This window comes from Macaca nemestrina, chromosome 5 (genome assembly GCF_043159975.1).
Source record: "Macaca nemestrina isolate mMacNem1 chromosome 5, mMacNem.hap1, whole genome shotgun sequence".
Classification (NCBI taxonomy): domain Eukaryota; kingdom Metazoa; phylum Chordata; class Mammalia; order Primates; family Cercopithecidae; genus Macaca; species Macaca nemestrina.
This window is the reverse complement of record NC_092129.1, coordinates 85459345-85481870: the sequence shown is the minus strand read 5'-3', so window position 1 is coordinate 85481870 and position 22526 is coordinate 85459345. Positions and strand designations below refer to the sequence as shown.

The 22526-nt window shown below is 32.8% G+C and overlaps 1 protein-coding gene across 8 annotated transcripts in view; it reads right to left on the bottom strand.

Annotated features, from left to right (window-relative positions):
- LOC105499065 (activating signal cointegrator 1 complex subunit 3) overlaps nucleotides 1-22526 on the bottom strand; it is a 371359-nt gene that overhangs the window by 319551 nt on the left and 29282 nt on the right. For 7 of the 8 annotated variants that reach the window (XR_011623509.1, XM_011771486.3, XM_011771484.3 and 4 more), the window contains one exon: nucleotides 19848-20407. Coding sequence is in view for 7 of the 8 variants with exons in the window: in XM_011771486.3 (XP_011769788.1) it covers nucleotides 19848-20407 (560 nt within the window). In the remaining variant the exon portion in view is untranslated. Of the gene's footprint in view, nucleotides 1-19847; nucleotides 20408-21456; nucleotides 21776-22526 lie in introns of those variants that run through there. The other variant, XM_011771488.3, reaches the window with a different exon arrangement.

Here is a 22526-nt window from a genome sequence, read left to right as displayed (position 1 = left end):
ACTGCAGGATAAAGAATGAAGACCTGCTCCCAAACAGGCAATGAAACAAAATTCAGAGGAAGGTTTTTCAATCAACTACTAAGTCCATCTAAACTGTATTTTACCAGTCTACATTTCTCTTTCTTCTGTCATTTAGATACTTCCTGTCTAATATTGTAGCTGCCAGCAACAAGAGCTACTTATATTCTACATAATTTAAATAAAATTTAAAATACAATTTCTAAGTCACATTAGCCACATTTTAAGCAATCAATAGACACATGTGGCTACTGTCTACCATGTTGGAGAGCAAATACGGAATACGTCAATCATCACAAAAAGACGGCATTAGTCTGGATTCTACTGTAAAATGTTCCGCTAAGATTTAGATGGAGTACGTTTACATCACATCATTTATCTGCCTAGTTATATCATACTTACTACCAATTAGTTTTTATAAGTCCACAGTTCACACTGGGGTTCACATTTTGTGTTTTATACTCTACAAGTTTTAACAAATACGTAATGATTATAACGACAAGTATCCACCATTACAGTATCATTCAGAATCATTTCAGTATCACTCACTACCCTTAAAATCCTGTGTCCTACCTGTTCCACCCTTTCTCCCTTTCCCCAAATCCCTGAAAACCATTTATTTTTTCATTGTCTCCATAGATTTTGCCTTTTGCAGAAGGTCAAACAGTTGGAATCACAGAATATGTAGCCTTTTTAGATTGGCTTCTTATACTCAACAATTTTCATTTAAGGTTCTTCTAATTTTTTGTGGCTTTATAGCTCATTCCTTTTTATCACTGAATCATATTCTATTAGATGCATTCACCACAGGGATTACCCATTTACCTAATTAAGGATATCTCAGGTGCTTCCAAGTTTTGGCAATTATGTCTTTTTTTATTTCAATAAATTTTGCTCTTTATAAATACTATAATGTCCAAAAAATAAGCAAACAAATCCTATACAGACAAATGCTAACAGGAAACTACTATATTGTACACTTTTCATTTTTCCTTTTTATGTTTTCCAACTTTTCTAAAATTATAAACATATTAATCATAGAAAATTTTTTATTTTTAAACAACACAAACCAGATTTTATCATTTGTTTCACATTTTGTCTACTAAGAATACACCATTAATTTAATAAAATGGATTTTCACATTTACCTTATTTAGAATGAACATCTAAAATTTTAAAGAAAAATCCATTATCATGTAGACAAAGTCAGCTCAAAATTAAAATACAAGGACTAATGATTAAACAACTTAATTTCCTTTCAAAACTTATTTCTCATATGAAAAATGTTTTTGTCAGATAAACACAGTTTAACCACTTGGGTATCATGTTGACACACTGAAAAACCAATTTAGTAATTCATATTAATAATTATTATTTCATAATAGCAAAACAAATCTTTAGTGGGTGTCTGAAAACTGCAGAATATCAAACCCTATATATACTATGTTTTTTCCTATATATACATGATAAAGTATAATTTATAAATTAGCCACAGTAAGAGATTAACAACAATAATTTAAAAATAGAACAATTATAACAATATTGCAGCAACACTACTCTTGGCTTTGGGATGCATTATTAAGTAGAATAAGGGTTACTGAACACAGTCACTGTGATACTGCAACAGTAGACCTGATAACCAAGAAGAAAAGAGCTAATATGATAATCAAGGAGGCTACTAAATGTCTACAACGAGATGATTCATGTCCCAGGCAGGACAGAGCAAGATGGTACAAGACTACTCACAAGGGCGTGTAATTTAAAACCTTGTTGTTTATTTCTGGAACTTATCATTTAATATTTTCAGAATGTGGTTGACTGTCAGTAGTTGAAACCACAGAAAGCAAAACTTCGATAAGAGGGGACTACCACATATTCTTTTCAAGTAGAAGACATGGCATTTAGACAAAAGCTAGTTAAGAAAAGGAATAGCAACTTATAGACAAAAAAAAAAAAAAAAAAATTAACTGAGCATCTGAATGACCAGACATAAAATGTAGCAAATAGGAGAGGTATTTCTTTTCAAGTAGGCTCATTTGTTGTATATCTAGAAGAAATGAACACCTATCACAGAAAGCAATACCTAAAACCCATTACATAGATATAACATTTGTATGAGATATATTACATTTCATGGTAGACAATCAGTATGTAAGCAATAATGTTTACTCTCTTTCCTTACGAATATGGACAATGAAAGAAAAATCACAGCATTTATATGTGTAGGTACCACCTGTACCTCTCCGTGTTGCCTTATGGGAATTGGGGCTCCTAGAACAGGTACAAATGCTGATATTTAGGCTACTGCTATTGCTGCAAGTAGTAAACTGTCCTTTGTCTTTGTTAAAAAAAAAAAAAAAAAAAAAGGAAAAAACGAAAACATAGCATTTATCAAGGAATCAATCTTTCTGCTTAAGGGATTGCAAGACATAAACTTGCTTCACAGAAATTCAATTCACAGTTCACAAGAATATTATATCACAAAGCACTTTTTCTGGGTATGAGGTGATATGTAAAATGCATAAGCAACTAAGTTATGGGAAACCTATACTCATATAAAACTAAAAACGGGGTTAAAAACATCAAAGTAAAGCAAAATATAAATAAGACTAATATAAGTTAGTATGATTTCTTGGTTTGGTTTTGTTTTCCCCAGAATCATCAAAATACTTATAAAGGCTACAGTTAAGTTATCCTTATTAAAACCAATATAACATCATGAATAATTTTCTATCACCTTGATCAAACTAGTTTTCAATTTTAACCCTAAGTAGAAAAGGTTTAGTTATTCTTCTGTTTTCAAGTTTTAGAATATTTATAAAAGACTAAAACAGTTTATCACAACAAAAACGTGATCTTATAAAGATAATAATCATTTCTCTTTAAATAAAAACACTAAAATATATTTTACTTTTAAATTTCTTCTTAAAATTGTCTTGAAAAACCCTTTCCCTTTTATGCTTCAGAGAAAAAGGAGGATGCCTGCTAAGAGTACTAGTATTATCAATTAAAATGATAAAGACGGCACAAAATTCACACTTTAATGCAACTCTTCTGGTTAAAAAAGAGAGAGACAGAGAGACAGAAAGGTACATTTGAACTTAAAAATAAAACTAACATCTCCCTCAACCAGAAATTCGACAAAATAGACAAAGCAATGAGCGGAGCTAAAAGTTGCGGTAAGCTCAGCTACAGTTCTGGACAGCTAGGCCAGGAGTTTGGCTCCTGCTGGGTAAGCTAGATAAAAATTGATCCATGCAAATGGGAACTAGAGCTAATCTTAATGGAAGCCAGGGATTAGACATGGAGCTTCCATGTTCATGAAAAAAAAAAAAAAAGCTGAACTACCATTGAAATGATTCCTAGGGCCACAGCTACTATAGAAAGTCAGGGCATGGAGTAAGGAGGAATGTGAAGGGGGAATCTTCAAATTAAGGTCAGTCTAAAAATTAAAATTCTAAACCATAAGAAATATTACACTAAAACTGGCAGTCAACAAAATCAGCAATGAAACATAAGAAAATAATATGAAACAACATGACAAAGACTTTGAAGTAAGTATTATAAAGCTGAAAAGACAAAACAGTTGCTTTATTAAAAAAGGAATTTATAAAACAAAACAAAAAAGTTAAAGAAGAACCAGTGAATAATAAAAAGAGACATGCAGAAATCAAGAAATAAAAAATAATCACTAAAAATTCCTCAGATAATTCTGTGGAATTAGTACAAGGATTTCACCTCGAATGCAAGACAGAAGTAAATAGATTTAAAAACAAATTAAAGTATTGGAGATGGAAGATATAGAGTGAGAGGTTCCAATATATCTCTGATAGGATTTTTGAAAGACGAAGACTAGAGAGAATGACAGAAAGGCATTATTTTAAACGATTATAGCCTGCAATGTTCTAGGATTATAGAAATACATGAATATTCAGAAAGAATGCTTATAAAGGAATAACAAAAAAGACCGCAAGTCTTTCATCAACCACAAATGATGCTGGAAGGAAGTGGGGTGATAAATGTAAGTGCTGAGAGAAAGATAATCTTCCTAGAATGTAATCGCCAACTAAACTATTATTACTCTTATTATTCAAGAACGAGAACAAAATTTAAACACTTTAAGACATACAAAGACTAAATACTTAGCAACCATTGAACCTCTCTGAAAGAATTCTTAATGAAGTACTGCAGTAAGAAGAAAAATGAATCTAAAGGAAAATCATGAATATAAGAAAGGATGAGCACACTCATAAAACATGCCAGTAAATTTAACTATACGCTCAAACAAATAAATCATTTTTATCTTTAAAGAAAGAAAGCTCTCAACAATAGTAAGATGGACAAAAGGAAGTTGTTCAGTGGTTGGAAGAAGCATTCTTAGCTACCCATTCATGTTTAAAACACATTTAAGAGCATGCACCAGAAGTGAAATTCAATCTATTAGCTCCTAAACCAGAAAAAGAATAAAAGGGAATATAAAAATGTTATAAATCCTAGAGACAATATAAAAGGGTAGAGGAAGAATGATAAACCCAAAAGCTTAGAAACTAAAAGGTGTTCATCTAGTTTATGAATTACAATTAAACAATAAACAGTACATACCAAATGAAATACAGTTAAAGCACCACTTACAAATTTTGAAGAGTAGAAATGAGGAAAGTGTTCACAAATAAATAGAGCTGAGCTATACTAGAAAAACAAAGAAGGAAATAAAATATAAAGCTTAATGAAATTAAAAGTCTTATTTTTAATTGACAAAACTGAGAAGCAACCAATATATCCTTCAATAGGTGAATGAATAAACAAATTGGACTACATCTGTATAATGGAATATTTTATTCAATGCTAAAAAAAACCCAACAACAACAACAACAACAACAACAACTGTCAAGCCATGAAAAGACATGGAGGAATCTTAAATGCATAATGCTAAGAAAAGAACCCAATCTGAAAAGGCGATATACTATATGATTTCAACTATATGGCATCTGGAAAAAAACATGGTAAGAGTAAAAAGATCTGTGGTTCCCAAGGCTACAGGGGAAGGGAGGAATGAAATGGTAGAGCACAAAGGACTTTTTAGGGTGGTGAAACTATTCTGTATAATACTGCGATGGTAGATACATACCAGTATACATTTGTCAGGGCCCATACAACGCATAATACCAAGAGTGAATCCTTCTGTAATCCTACGGTAAACTATGGACTTCAACTAATAATAATGTGTAAATATTGGCTTATCAATCATAACAAATGTACCACTCTAATACAAGATGTTAGAAGAAAATAAGGGGAGTAGATATACAAGAACTCTATATGTTTCACTTATTTTTTCTGTAAATGTAAAACTGCTCCAAAAATTAGTATATTAATTAAAAACAAAATATAGTATAAAATTCAAGAAAAAAATAATTGTAAAGCTATTATCAATGAAAATGATTATTCCCTTAATGCAGGTAAATGTTTGTAAAACTGAAGGATGTGTCATTCAGAGCGTAAGGGCCGCAGTGAAAGGTTGTGGGACGCGCGCTTTCAAAGGCTGAAATCCTGGCGGCTCACGCCGGTCATCCCAGCACTTTGGGAAGCCCAGGAGGGCAGATCACTTGAGGTCAGAAGTTAGACCAGAGTAGCCAACATGGCAAAACCCCGTCTTTACTAAAAATACAAAATTAGCCAGGCATGGTGGTGCACGCCTGTAATCCCAGTTACTGAAGGAGAATCGCTGGAACCCGTGAGGCAGAGGGTGGAGTGAGCCGAGATAGCATCACTGCACACCAGCCTGGGTGACAGTGCAAGTGACTGTGGTTTAAACAAAAATTATCTAGCCAAATGTCTTATATATAAAAGATGCTTATCAAATCTTTGTGGAGAAAAGGAATAAGTAATGAAAGCAGGGAATCAGTGACTAATACAAGGTTGTTTTCAATGAGTTTTTGTCATTAGGTCATAAAATATAAATCTCTCTTGGAATTTCACATTAGAATTTATTTTTCACATACAATAAAATAAATGTTTAGAATATTTCAAATGTTAGCACAATTATTATTGATAGCATAAGGAAACAAGTATTTGTAAACAATCTAACATTTTTAAAGAAGAAACCCATTGTCATTGTGAAAGAAGTATATTTGTCATCACTGGGTTTAATTAGAAGACCTTTAGGCTCATCCCAACCTCTTCAGTATTTAAAAACTGGAAAACTGTCATATGTCTTATTATTTAAAACGAACACATGCTGTATGAATAAATCCCAAAACATATGTGAGAAAAATAAAAATAAAGAGCAACAAAAGCAAAAGCTGGTTTTCTGAAAACAAGGCAAAGACTACTCTAGCAAAAAGGAGATAAGTACATCAGAGACAGATATAAGAAAGAAGTAATATAACTAAAAGCTAGCATAATTTTTTTTAATAAGAGCACATTATAAACAACTTTATAGCAAAAATCTAAGTACTCAGAAGAAATGGCTAATTTCACAAAAATATAATTATCAAACAACTTAGCAAGAGAAAGTCTGAATAAACAAACAACTACTGGAAAATTCAAATTGGTAATTGAAGTTGGTCCTCCAAAAGAGACTAGGCTGTATAACTTCAGAGGCACACTAGTATTAAATTTTCATGGATAGATAACTGCTTTCTTACAGAAACTTTTTTGAAAACACAAGAGAAAGCTGAAACTGGAATAATGTTAACTATTAACACAGAATAATTCACAAATTCTCGAATCTGGCTGAGTTTCTAGACAGAGTATAAGCATCTAAAAACCATATAATGCATCAGTGCCTACCCAATAAGCCTTCAAGGAAAAAAAAAAAAAAGACACATTCTGATTCTTACACATTGAAGAAAACCGATACATTTCCTCTTTAATTACATAGAACATGCATTTTAAAAATTAGAGTTATTCTCAGAAATAGTTTGCAAATATTTTCTCCCATTCCCTAGGCTGTATTTTCATTCTGTTTATTGTTCCCTTTGTTGTACGGATGCTGTTTAGATTGATGTAATACAATTTGTCTATTTTTGCTTTTATTGCTTATGATTTGGGAGTCTTATCCAAAAAAAAACCCTTACACAGATCAATATCAAGAAGCATTTCTCTTATGTTGTTGTCTAGTGGATTTATCATTTCAGATATCAGTTAAGTCATTAAACTATTTCGAGTTAATTTTTGTACATTGTGATAAAGGTCTAGTTTCATTCTTCTGCAGATGAATATCCAGCTTTTCCAGCCCAATTTATTGAAGAAACTGTCCTTTATCCATTGTGTCTTGGGACTTTTGTCAAAAATCAGTTGGCTATAAGCCCATGGATTTATTTCTGTATTTTCTATTCTGTTCTATTGGTCTCTGTGTCTATTTTTATGCCAGTACCATGCTGTTTTGATTACTATCGTTTTGAAGTATATTTTGAGGTGTCTGGTAGTGTGATGCCTCAAGATTATTTTGGCTACTCAGGGTCTTCTGTGGTTCCATACAAATTTTAGGATTGTTTTCTCTATTTCTGTAAAGAATGTTGTGGGTATTTTGATAGGGATTGCACTGCCTGTAGATCACTTTAGGAGTATAGACATGTTATCAACATTAGTTTTTCTAATTCACCAGTACAAAATATCTTTCCATTTATTTGCATCTTCTTCAATTTATTTCATCAATGTTTTATATGTTTTCAATGTAGAGATCTTTCCCATCTCTGGCTAAATCTACTCTCAGGTATTCTGTATATGTGTAGCTATTTTAAATGGAATTGTTTTCTTGATTTATTTTTCAGATAGTTTGCTTTTAATGTATTAATATACAAATGATACTGATTTTTGTATGTTGATTTTATATCCTGGAACTTTATTAAATTTGTTTATTCTAACAGTTTTTTAAGAGTCTTTAGGGTTCCCTACATATAAGATTGGATCATGTTGTCTGTAAACAGGGACAATTTAACTCCTTCCTTTCCACATTGGATGTCTTTTACTTCTTTCTCTTGCCTACCTGCTCTGGCTAGGACTTCCAGTACTATGTTGAATAGAAGTGGCAAAAGTGTGCATCCTCGTCTTATTCCAGATCTTAAGAGAAAATGTTTTTAACTTTTCCCCATTCAATATCATGTTAGCTATAGGTTTGTCATATATGACCTATGTTATGTTGAGGTACATTCCTTCCAATTTGTTGAGGGGTTTTAATCATGAAGTGATGTTGAATTTTGCCAAGTGATTTTTCTGCATCTACTGAAATGATCATAAAGTTTTGTCCTTCATTCTACTCATGTGATACATTATGTTCATTAATTTGCATATTTTGTACCATCCTTGCATCCCTGGGATGAATCCCACTTGGTCATGGTGAATGATCCCTTTAATGTGCTATTGAATTTGGATTGCTAGTATTTTGTTGAGAATGTTTTACATCTACGTTTATCAGCAATACTGGAGTTTTCTTTTCTTGTTGTGTCCTTATGTGGTTTTGTTATCACGATAGTGCTCAGCCTGTAGCATGACTTTGGAAGTATCCACTCTTCAAGTTTCTGAAATAATTTGAGTAGAACCATTATAAGGCCTTTATTGGCAGAATTCAGAAGTAAAGCTATCAGATCCTGGAATTGTCTTTGATAGGAGATTTTTTATTACTGATTTCATCTCATTACTTGTTACTGGTCTGTTCAGATTTTCTGGTTCTTCATGATTCAATTTTGGTAGGGTTTATGTGTCTAGGAAGGCTAATATCCAGAATAATAAGGAAATTAAATAACTCAATTGCAAAATAATCTGACAATAATCCATCAAAAATGAGCAAAAAATCTGAATAGACATTTCTCAAAAGAAAATACACAAAAGGCCAACAGGTATTGGCAAAAAATGCTCAACATCACTAATCATCAGGGAAATGCAAATCAAAACCACAAAGAGGTACCATTTCACTCCAATTAGAATTGCTATTACCAAAAAGACAAAAATAAACAAAAAACAACTATTGGTGCAGATGTGAAGAAAAGGGACCTCTTAAACACTGTCAGTAGAAATGTAAATTAGTAAAACCATTATGAAAAACAGTATGAAGGTTTCTCAAAACATTAAAAATACCACTATCATATGATCCAGCAATCCCACTACTGGGTATATATCCAAAGGAAAACAAATCAGTATGATGAAGAGAGACCTGCACTCCCATATTTTCTGCAGCACTATTCACAACAGCCAAGATATGAATCAACCTAGCATCCATCAACAGATGAATAGATAAAGAATATATAGTATATACACAATGGGATACTATTCAGTCGTAAAAAGCAATGGAATCCTGTCACTTGCAACAACATGGATGAACCTGGAGGACATCATGTTAAGTAAAATAAGCCAGGCACAGTAAGACAAATACTGTTTGCTCTCACTCCCCTGTGGAATCTAAAAAAGCTGATCTCATAGAAGTAGAGAGTACAATAGTGATTACCAGAGGCTGGGGAGATTGAGAGTGGAGAGAGAATAAGTAGAGTTTGGTCAATGGGTACAAAGTTACAGTTAGAGAGGAGGAGTAAGTTACGGCCTATCTAGAGCACAGTAGGATGACTAGGGCTAACAATACTGTGTTGTGTATTTCAAAAAAGCTGGAAAAGAGAATTTTCAATATAACAAAGGAATGATAAATGTATGAGGTGATGGTTATGCTAAACACTCTGATTTGATTTTTAAACAATGTATACATGTATTGAAACATCACACTAGACCCCATAAATAGGCATAATTATGCATCCATTAAAAAAATTTAAAAATTTTTTGAAAGATGGTAAATAGTATGATCAAAAAAGTTTTTAAAAATTAGAGTTGTTCTATACGTTAAAGTAATAAACAGCACACATTATAAATTACAGTAAGCATAGTATGCAAAGAAAAACTGTATGCAATTTAGGAAATGTCTTTCTTTGAGATACGAAGCTATTTTAGACTTCCATATGAAATTTTAAAATGTGCATATTGAAAACTAACAATATGAAGTATAATAAGAGAGGAAAATGTTAAAACCTGAGAACAGTTTTGAATTGACAGTTCATATGGATCTGAATATGGATAATTATAAAAAGCAGATAATGTTATTTAAAACTTTATAAATTATTCTTAGTCTGAATTGTGGCACAGAAAGTTATTAAGTATTCATACATTATAAAATAAGGTAATAAATAACATAAGAAAATGACCATGAAAATTATGACAGCATTTATTTATCTCTTAAGAAGAATTTCTATGCAAATTGTGGCTGTTTGCAGAGAATTAGATAAATTATATTTACAGAATAACTAATGCTTATTATTTACAGGTACTTAATCTACATAACAATTTAACAAAGCTAAAACTAAGGTCACTTGCAACTTCATTAAGACAACTTGGAATGTGAACACTATTTATTCCTCACATACTATAATTAATTAGCTGCACAGTAAATAAGTCAAAGCTAGGAACCGCTACATATTTAAAAGCTTACTTTACATTTTCATGTATATGGCAAATTGACAGCTTCCTTGATTCTTAGATATTCTGATATTAATTGGCTCATAAGACAAGTTTCAACCATTATGTGTGTATGTATGTGTGTGCTCATGCATGCATACACATATATATAACTTAAAATTTATGTATTAAATCTTAAATATTTGAGTGAATGCTTACAGCAATTTCTAAATGTAATAACCATACTTATTTATGTTTACAAACTGATATCCAAAATGTTTTTAATTTATCTCAAACACAATTAACAGAAACGTATCTTTGTTTTACTAATAAAATGCATTTATCTTATTTCTTCCCCATATCAATTTATTACATGTAACTGTCAATATGTCTAATCCAAGTACCCATGTGCTCTTCCAAATCATTCCTAACAACATTCATTATATCACGTACAATTTTCCAGCATTTCCGTCTTAAAAGCATGTATGAAAGATCCAAAAGGAGAGGACAAAAGAAAGCAAGATAATGGGAGGAGGTTAATTAAACTTTGTTAGATTACCTTTTATCTCCCCAAACTTGAAAGTACTTGGCACAGAGTACAGAATTAATGACTGAATAAATGAATGAATGAACAGTATCAAACAGAGAAGTAGTATGAAATTTGTCAAACTGTCTTACTCTCTGAACAACCAGTCCAATCAAGAGCAAATTAGTTCAAAATCTGTTATTGCCATAAATTGGAAACATATATTTAAGGTCCTCATTGTGAGCTTAATATCTTAATAATGCATTTTTACCCACATCTATAACAAGACAATATATGACCTCAACAATGCTTCAGGTTGACAGGTATCTTAAAAGTCATAAAAATCCAACTTTCCACAAATCTCAGCAAAAGTGATGATTCAGCATGTGCATTTACATCTTCAATAACAAGTCTCACTATTTGCCAAAAGAGGTTGATATATTTAAAGGACTTTGAAAATTGAAAAGGTTTAACTGAGCTAAGATCTGTCCTCACATATATTTTACCCAGAAGTCCTAGTTGTAACCCTTGGACTACCCTTCTTCCATATACAGCTCTTCGAGTACTATGCTCATCTCTATCTCACTGGAGCTTTCTCTTTAGAAGGACTACCAACTGCAGTTTTTTTCTTAAGTGGGAAAAAAGCAACATACAACCAAGAGAAATAAAAAATATGGCTTGGGTTTTCCTAATACAGATTAAAAAACTTAAAAGATCTGTAATAGCGGATAAATTACTTCAAGAATGTTGACCTTTCCTAAACGTTACACTCAGCTAAAAGCAGAACACAGGATTCTTGAGTTTTTCCTCATGAAAATTGTATCCCTTTTAAAGTAAAAATAGTAATGAATAACCTAAAATAGCAGACAATGTGGAAGTGAAAAGAAACTTGGGAGAAAATAGGCATATCACTTTAGAGTATACAGTATGAACATATTCAGACATATACCCACAAATTAAAGACAGACAAAAGATACATCTGATCCAAATAACTTTCCACCCCAAACCAGGGAGTACTTTTGTATGCAAAATGTTTAGTGATAGGAATACATTCAAAAAATTTATATACACATGAGTAAATATTTAGGATAAGAGTCTTTTTGTTTTCATTTTTGACAGGCTCTTACTCTGTCACCAGCCTGGAGGGCAGTGGCACAGTCATAACTCACTAAAGCCTCAACCTCCCAGGCTCAAGCGATCCTCCCACCTCAGCTTCTCAAGTAGCTGGGACTATACGCACGTGCTACCACGCCTGGCTAACTTTTTTTTCTTTTTTTAGCATAAGAGTCTTTATTGCAATGTTATTTATAATAGCAAAAAACTAGATAAAACTTGAATCTTCAATAGCAAATAATACTACTACTCTGCAACCATTAAAAATTATTACATTATAGATTATTCTCATTAAAACAAGCATTACAAAATGTTAAGGAACATAAAAGCAGGTTCAAAATTATATATCCTGTATGACCTAGTTTTTAAGTATTTTTATTTTAAAAGATATATACTCCAACATATTTGCAGTGATTATGACTGAATAATGGTGGGTTCACAGATGATATAGTTCCTGCATTCTGCTTACATATGACCTAAATTTTCTGAAACTATGACATATTTTTCAAAATTAGAAAAATATAGTTGTATTAAAAATGGGTGGCAATAAAAAGGGAAATTTCCATCACTATACTGAAAAAAAGAGAGAAAAAAATTGATTGGTATCTAATGAAACACTATGGCTTCACTAGTAGCCATAAACTGAGAAAATTAGAAGGACATAAGAGGAAAAATGGTGGCAAAATCACAATAAGTAACAAATCAAAAAATGTTCTTTCCTTTGGAAAGAGTCATTCTCTTACTACTACTTTTGCTTGCATCTTCTCCTACAGAGAATGTTAGCTTAAAAAAGAAAAGAGTGGAACAAAACCCATAAATATTGAATGCTAGCTACAGCAAAGGAGACAGTAGTAAGGAACATCCTAGCCCTTCAAATAAGTTCAGGTATGCAGACCCTGACAGAGCATATCACGAGGTTCAAGAACCACTTATACATTTGATCTCAGAATCATTGCTATCTCTTGAGAAATATTCTTTTAAAAAAATAATAAGTGTAAGATGAAGGCAAAAGTCCCCAATTTGAAAAAAGAAAAGATAAAAATGATGGACTGTGAAAACTACTTAATTGTCAGCTTAACATCAAAAAATGGCAATGTGAATTAAAAAAAAAAAGTCATGACAAAATAATTCTTATGAGATTATTAGGTTAGCGGTTCTTAAATTGGCAAAGCAACTGGAAGTGTGACATCGTTGAAGATGATGGGGCAAAGCATTCTACATATCAGTACTATTAGAAGACTAAACAGCTGTATCCAAATTGTGTTGATAACGGATTAATGTCAACATAGAAGAAAACTGAAGTTGTACATATTAAAAAAAAAAAAAAAAGACTAAGGAATGAAAAACATAACTGCCATCATATGTTTAAAAGATAGTCATATAGGAGTAGATGCCTGTGACTTTGTTGCCCCATTGCACACATATAGGACTGAATGGCAGTAGGAGTATTATCAGTTAGCAAAAGAAATAATTTACAAGATAACTACTCCAGAAAGAGATGGGATAACATTTGAATAAAAGAAGCTCTTCATCAGAATAAGTATTCCTCATTACATGAGGATCACCATTTCCATGGAATTCTAAACACACAAATACCACACTGGATGGAGAAATTCTGTGATTCTAAACATTCTTGTAAAGGATAATTTTCAATTCAGGCAGCAGGGTAGAGGCTCTTCTGATTATTTGGTGAAAGACAACAAAAAACCAATACATATTGGTCCTCATAGCTGAAAGGACACTTTTAATTCCAATCTGGCTGATGTGGTATCATAGCTCAGCAATACTAAGGCTACCAAAAACAATGTACAGCACCTAACGAATGGAGAGCCTTTTCATAAAGCACTAATATGAATCTTTCAGTACAGCAACATTTTAAATACCTTATTCTAGTTACAAAAAAAAAAAAAAAAACTACTACACCCTCTTTATCAAATTGTAATACACACATTAAATGAGAGGTTCTCAAAGTGTGAGCCAGAATCTCTAAGATCCTTTCAGAAGATACATGAGGTGAAAATTGTTTTCATAATCATACTAAAACATTATTTAACTTTTTCACTCTCATGTTCCCATGAGCATAATGTAGTGGATTTTTGCAGAGGCTACATAATGTAATGTGGGATATCAGAATATACTGAATACAAAAGTATATATGAGAATCTAGCTGTCTTCTATTAAGCCAAACATTGAAATCATTTATAAAAATATGATACAATGCCACTCTTCATACTTTCCTGATTTTAGAAAATAGTTATTATTCATTAAAATGTTATTTATACTATAGTAATATGATAGATTTAGTATTTATTATTTTAAATGATTTGGGGCTGGGTGCAGTGGCTCATGCCTGCAATCCCTGCACTTCAGGAGGCCGTGGCAAAGAGGATCACTTGAGGCCAGGAATTTGTGACCGGTCAGGGCAACATCATAGAACCCTGTCTCTACAAAAACATTCTTTAAAAAATTAGTTGCATGTGGTGACGCATCCTTGTAGTCCTAACTACTAGGGAGTCTGAGGCAGGAGGATTGCTTGAGCCCAGGAGTTACAGGTTATATAAGCTGTGGTCATGCCACTACACTCCAGCCTGGGTAACAGAATGAGACTCTGTCTCTGAAAGGATAATAAGAAAGACTAAAAAAAGGATGATTTAATAGACACTTATTAAATTAATATAGTAGAAATTTTCAATTTTGATTCCTAATATAGTAAATATCAATAGAGCTCAATAACAAAGAAAAAGTATATGAGGTTCTCAGTAATTTTTAAGAGTCCAAAAGAGTTTTGAAAACAAAAAACTTGAGAATCATTGTATTAAAGCAAGCTAATTATTCTCCACCAAATTTTCAAAGGGTGATAGAATCATTTCTGACGCAAATAAGTTCCAAAAACTACCCAGTCTTCCCTCAGAAGACAATCTAGCCAAATAACTCACACTGCTGGACATCAGACACATATCTGGAGGTTCAGAAATGAACTTGCATGGGTCAAGTAATGCCATCTGCCTAGAGTCAAGAGATAATACTAACAGCAAATGTCAAATCACAAATGCTATAAAGCAGCAGCCCATCTGCACAAAAGCAAACTACGGTTGTATCAATAAAATCAAAACTCACTTTTTCTAAAAACTGATTACACAGTAACTCTATCAATATTTACAGCAGCATTAATAGCTTTGCAAATAGCATGTAATATTGAAATAGTACTGAGATATGTATACTTCAATATATCTCCAATATGCCAGCCTTTCAGATCCCACTTTACATATTTCTCAAGTTTTTTTTTTTTTTTTTATTAACATCTTTTCCATCTTAACAAGAACTATTAATATCAGAGCTCACTTCAAAAACTTAATCCAAAAGATTTTCTTTAGGGTAGTCAGACATTAAAAAGCCAGGTAGGAAAAAAATAAAAATAATTAAATAATTCCCTGAATTGAGACCTCACTTTTAAACATCACTTTATTATTTGAAACATCCATAGATAAGAAGGCATAGATAAAAATTTATTTACTGATATATAAGGTATACACCTAAATAAAAGTTTGATTATACAACTATATGGTGCAAACACTTGAGAACCTGGTCTGTGAAACATTAAGTCTCATATATATTATCTCACAAATCCACACAGCAACACTGTGAAGTAAATATTTCACAAATTAGAGAAATGGGGTTCACAAGAGCTTAGTAATTTGCCCATAGTCAGTAAGACATAAGCAAACAGAGACAAAATTTGGCCTGGCTTTATAAGAAAAGAAATTCCTTCAAAGAGCCTTGCCAGTTAATGTTCTTTTCTTCAAAAAATCTGATGGCATACTAGATAGGAATGGTAGATCTATGCTGAGAAAAAAAGTCCCAGAATTTCTACCACTCTCTTGCTTTGTGACTTTAGTAAACAACTGAACCTCAGTTTTCTTCACCTTTATAAAGAGGATATCATTCCTACACATTGCAGGACTGTGAAGAAGCTGGGTAGGTCAAAGAAAAAAGCCTGGTTCAGGTTCATACATAACAGGCACTTAAAACCTGGTAGCTTTACTATTGTTAATACTACTACTTTCTAGGGTAAAATTTTCTGTTGAAATTCCATTAATTATACCATTCCAATAGAACGAATCCTACTGCTACAAGTCTGGTTCTGAAACAGCAGCAGCAGGAAGATAATCTCTACCAATAATGGACAGGTTTTGATTAAGAAAATAACATGGAGTATTCAAGTCTTATTCACTTCCAGGTGTTAAAATGCACTTCTAAAAGTGAATACAATTCAAGAACATAAAGAACCTTAAAGATCTTCTAGCCAATCAAATTCTAAGGCTTAATCATAATGCCTACAGTCTTACCTGGAAAATTACAGAAGCCAAAAGAAGAAATGCTCTTAGAAGAAAGTAACGTAGAGGCTCAAGGCAGGGAGGGAAAAGGGGATGATATTCGCAAAAGCTAAGAAGCGTGTTATTTTATTAGTACAACATACAGGAGAACACAAATGTACTTTCTAACTCATCTTAAACAGGTCTAAAACAGGAGAACATAGACGTACTTTCTATGTAATAAATTCTCTGAGGAATTATTAAAACTTATCTTAAGCAGGGTCTAAAAGTTTCATCCTTTTATTTCAGCCAATTCCTTATTTGAAACTCTAAAAGGAAAAGATCTTGTTTCTAAAGAAATTTTGAATTAAGAGTAGATGTCAATAATTCCCCTACATAAATTTAAGATGCTTAGCTTCAAAACACAGGAATATGTACAAATCTACTTAAACTCCAGTGCGCCTGTGTACTTTGTCAGAATGTCTGAATTTACATCCTGGATCCACTATCTACTCTGTAACTCCAGACAAATTTCCCAGCATCTCCACACTCAATTTGCTAATCTATAAAATATCTGCCACCAGCAATCAATAATCTATGGGGCTGACAAAGCATTTACTTAAGGTACCAGCAAAGCAGACCAGGAAAGTTAGAAAAACTTCTCAAAAAGGAACTTGATGTTTGAAAAAGACATCAACTTTATCACCATGGTAATAAATGAAATTTTGTTAGATTTTCTTATGTTTGCTTTAGTATGCTATTTTTTAAAAAATTTTCATCACATATGGGAGGGGATGAGAAATGCCTCAGAGTGTAACCTTTTCAGTTCTTAGGGCTTCTAACATCTTAATCTAGCACTGCCTATCTCAAAGCACTGCTATAAAGATTAAATGAAGTCATGCACAGAAAGCACTTAACATAATGCCTTGTCATGTAATAATGTCAGTTGTTATTATTACTATTGTCATTAGTCTTATTCCTCTCCACGTTTCAGTCGGAAACCTTCTCACACAGTCTTTGTGGCAAATGTAATCATATGAATATACTTTTTATTCCCATGTTTCTAACACTAGTGTAATAATAAAATAAAGGTCTTTTTTAAAAAGATGTTTAATAGCTAGCCCTTAAAAATGGCTTTATCATCAATTAGTCATTAGGTCAATAAACTATTCAGAGCTGGGAAACCACAGGTTGAGAAGAATTTTTGCCATCAGCATAGAAGTAGCTTTATATGCTTATTATATGCTTTTCTTAGATTATATGTAAAAATATTCCCATTTTTACATTTCTGGAGCAAGAGTACACAGCATGCTACTTAAACATTCCTATTTAAATAAAGACTCAAGTAAAAGCTTAAAAAGAAATAGAAATTAACTGTTATCATATGAACTGACTGATTATGCTCTTTTAAATTATCCTCTTTCCAGGTTTAAGTATGTAGAAGTAAATAGAAAACACATAAGGTATAGCACACCCTAAAGTGAAAACAACACTGGTCAAGAACAATTGTAGTGAAACAACTGTAGGGAAACAACTGTAGAAAACTACTAAAGCATCACTTGAAAATTATACTGAAAATTTTCCAGAACAACAGAATGTAACATATAACAGCAAAGAACTATATCTAAAATATAAATTATGAATAACCTAAACTGCAGAACAAAAATTAAGATAATGATTCATTTTTATACACAAACAGGAAAACCAAAACACTGACTATATAAAACCATATAGAACTACCACTCAAGCCACTGACGGGATGTGAAATAATAACTTACATGTTAAACTATCCATTAACCCTGGTTGAAAAAAATCATTGAACCAAACTATGTAGGCTTCAGGGTGGCTTGTCATATACCTTAACAAGGTGCACAGCCCTCACCACCTTTGGCTCTTACCTATCTGCATACCCTTGTTTCTCAGCACTCCACCTTTGCATCTTGCATGCTTGCTGTACAGAGCTACAGCTCTCTGAAAACAGTGTTCAAGCCTGAAATATGCTTACCTTTCTGGTCCATTTGAAAGAGTTAAATCTAGTCATATCTGAAGACTTGGTTCAAGCTTAACCTTCTCTATGCATACTTTTCCTCATACTAACACCTCTATAAAATCTATGACTTGTTCTTTTATGCACCCATTTTCTTTGCATGTACTATTATAATACCTATGATATTTCAATAGAGTTACTTGTTGACACGTCTCCTCCTGCCAGACAATTAATTCTGAGAACAAGTTTACTATCTTATTCATCCTTTTATGTTCAGTAAATAGCACTGTACCTAGCAATACAATAAGCATACAGTAAATATATGAAAATGAAGCTATTATAAAAAAAATCTAGAACAAATATTCCCCTTCAAACAATCAGATTCAGTTACATACTTTAAAATTGTGGTGAAAGACTAAGAAATACAAACTTACTATAGATACTCAGAAGTGAAAGTAATGGTTTTATGGCTCACTAAGAAAAGAAAATATCCATTAATTAGATATTTATAAGTTTCAGTTTACTATAATCATAACTGGATAACTTCTATTATGATGAGCAAATATTAGTAAAATTTTCTTCATAAATCACAGTTTTTAAATATTATGTTCAGAATGTTAGAGAAAATTTAATAGTGTAGAACAGATCTGATATAAATTAAACCAAATGTAAAACATTCAAGGTAAATAAGACTGATCACAGAATTAATGATATAATACCTTACTTCCAAACTAACGTTAGTCGGCATAACACCTATCACTACCATGGGTTAAGTCCTCCAATACCTACTTAGTTAATTCTCTTTTCTCTGAAAAATACAGCTAGTATTTTTTCTGTATTTCTGATACTTAATGTGATTTAAAAATTCTTAATTCCAATAATAACAAGGAAATAATCACAATTACCACATAATCATTATTTACTATGTTACTTACCATTTTGCATATATCATATTCAATCCTTATAACAATTTTCTGTCTTGATATTGGTGTCTCCTTGAGATAGCCCAACAAGAAAACTGAGCTTCTGAGATATTAAGTTACCTAAAGTGTCACAACCAGTAAGTAGAAAGGGAAGAACAAACTGATTTCAAAGCCTGTCCTTTCTACAACAGTAGGCCATCTCTCTTAATCTTTCATGAAATATGTTACTCATTGAATTTGTCCAGTATTAAAATTAAGTTGACATCAAATCAGCACTGTCCCAGTAACCAGGGCATGTGGACAACCAACTATTGCCTGCTGACTCCTCTGCTACACTCATTACACTTTCAGACCTCCTGTAACTATCCAGTGGGAACGTATATACAGGCCTGCTATGTGAAACCATTTGGCTATAGATTCAACTACTATACAGAACATTAAAGAACTGTCTTTGCTAACCAACCATGTTTAAAAACACTATTTCATTAAGATAGTTTACATTAATATAAAAAAAATCAATCATTTCAACTATACCTCATCCTGAAGTTCATCACCACTTTTAATAGAAGCAAGCATATCATACAAAGTACAGCAAAGATCTTCTACTCTTGGCACTTCAGTCATTTCCTTCAAAGTTGAATTTAAGTACTTTTCAACTTCACACCACAAAAAGGAGCCATTTGTTTTTTCCACAGGCTTGAGTTCTGGGGTGCAAGCCTCCTGGAGATGTTCATTCAGAAACTTCTTGTAATCTAGGCTTATAGTTTTCTGAGTTTCACCATTTACTGGCAGTTCGTCAAAGTGGTCCAAATCATGCATGTCAAATGAAAACGCTAAATTTTTACCAAAAAAAACCCTATCGCCATGTTCTTTTTCTGTCACCTGCACAAGAGCAGTAAGATCATCTTGACTAAAGTGAGAAATAATTCGATTAGTAGCATTACAAGCTGCAGTGGCAGATGATGATGGAAAGGGGCCAAACATCTGTTTGATAGCCTTTGTTTCCTTGTGACCAACAGAGTCCTTCAAGTGAAATGTCATGAAGAGAAATGCAGCCCCACTTTCAATTGCTTCTCTGCCATTATCAGTTCCAACTATTCAAAGACAAAAGAAACAGTATTAGCTCAATTGAATCATGGTTCAAGTTACGATCTTCCAAAAAATTACCACAAATATTCTCCTGAGTAAATCTAACAGTCAAATCATAACAACAGACCAGGTGTAGTGGCTCCATATAATCCCCACACTCTGGAAGGTCAAGGCAGGAAGATCATTTGAGTTCAAGACCAGCCTGGGCAACATGGTGAGAACCAGCTCTACAAAAATTTTTAAAAATTAGCCAGGCATGGTGGTGCGCACCTCTAGTCCCAGCTACTCAGGAGGCTGAGGTGGAAGGATCGCTTGAGCCTGGAAGGCTGGGGCTGCAGTGAGCCATGATTGTGTCACTGTATTCAGCCTGGGCAACAGTTGTGAGACCTTGTATAAAAAACAACAAAAACATAGCAATAAAGATAGCCAATTTAAGGAGCAGGAACCAACCCATTCCTGAAAAAGTATTTATTTCCCAAAGAACTACTTTAGGTAAATAAATCATTATCAGTAATTATTATGTATCTAAGTACAGAAACTACCTAATAACAATCCTTACCACTTCTTTCTAAAAACCACTTGAGGCACTAGCTAAAACTCACTTTAAAACTAATTTTAAAGATTGATTTGATGAGCTAGTTAAATAAACCAAAGTAAGGTACAGAAAACAACCTGAATTACAGACTTTTGGAGCTTCAAGGAAACCTCAAAAACCTATAATTTTCTTTCCAATTTGTACCATAAACCTGAGATGGCAAGAAATATTTCTATAGTTGTCATTCAAAAACATTTAATACCATCAAGGATATTTATTAAGCTGAAGATAAAGTTAGTCATATTATAAAATAAAAAAGAATGCTCCTGTTTAAAAGAGGCTATAAGTAAATACAAGAAGAATCAGCCTCTAATTTATTTAAGGCATTTTCTCATATCCAATTTTCTCAAATAAAAAAAGAAAAGCATCTGTATTTCTGAATGGGTTTCAAAGAATATTCTTAGGGAAGAAAATAAGAATTTAAATCTTCAAAAGGCCCCCAAAGCCTATGTGACTTACCTAAATACTGGTAAAGTTAATAATGTAATGAACACTGGTATCTTCCTAAAAAACATGACTGCAGTTTCTCCCGCCTGTAATCCCAGCACTTTGGGAGGCCGAGGTGGGTGGATCACCGAGGTGGGTGGATCACCGAGGTCAGGAATTCGAGACCAGCCTGGTCAACATGGCAAAACCTCGTCTTTACTAAAAATACAAAAATTAGCTGGGTGTGGTGGCACACACCTGTATTCCTAGCTATTCAGGAGACTGAGGCAGGAGAATCGCTTGAACCTAGGAGGCGGAGGTTGCAGTGAGTAGAGATAGCGCCACTGTACTCCAGCCTGGGTGACAGAATGAGACTCCATCAAAAAAAAAAAAAAAGAAAAGAAAAGAAAAAAAAAAAAGGAAAGAAGGAAGAAAACATGACTCCAATATCATTATTTACAAATCTTCAACAGCTTTCTATAGCTTGATCCAAGCTCCTACACTACCAGAAGTTGATCCCAGCATTGTATTTTCCAGTCTTATTAGCTATTATACATTTCCTGCTCCAGCCAAACAGAATTTCTTAACCAAAAACCATGTTCTACCCCACTCTATGCCTATTTCTATATCATACTGATTCTTCTTCAAGGCCTCTGATTGTTCAAATCCTACCCATGTTTCAGAATACAGCTCAACCGCCTCTTTCAAGATGAGTACAACGTTGAGTACATTGTAAATGGTACTGATGACAATACCACTGTAGTATTCTTCACTGTACTTAGCCCCAAATAGGTGGCTCCACAAAGATTAGTTGATTCAAACTAGACTCAGGCCTCACTGACACCAGGCTAGTATTTTTATACTACACCAAACTGCCTCAGTCACTTTTTACTTTGTCTGCTATTCAGTCATGTGTAGAAGATTAACAATGTATATGTAGGAAAATAAGCAATTTTACAATGTATGTTTCCAATTTGTTCAAGTATGAAGTCTACTTTTACTGTTATAAATAATTTACACAATTATCTGACATACAATTATTCTTTTAGTATTTAAGAAAATATCTGAAAATCTTCTATAGTGCTTTTAAATTAATTCAATAG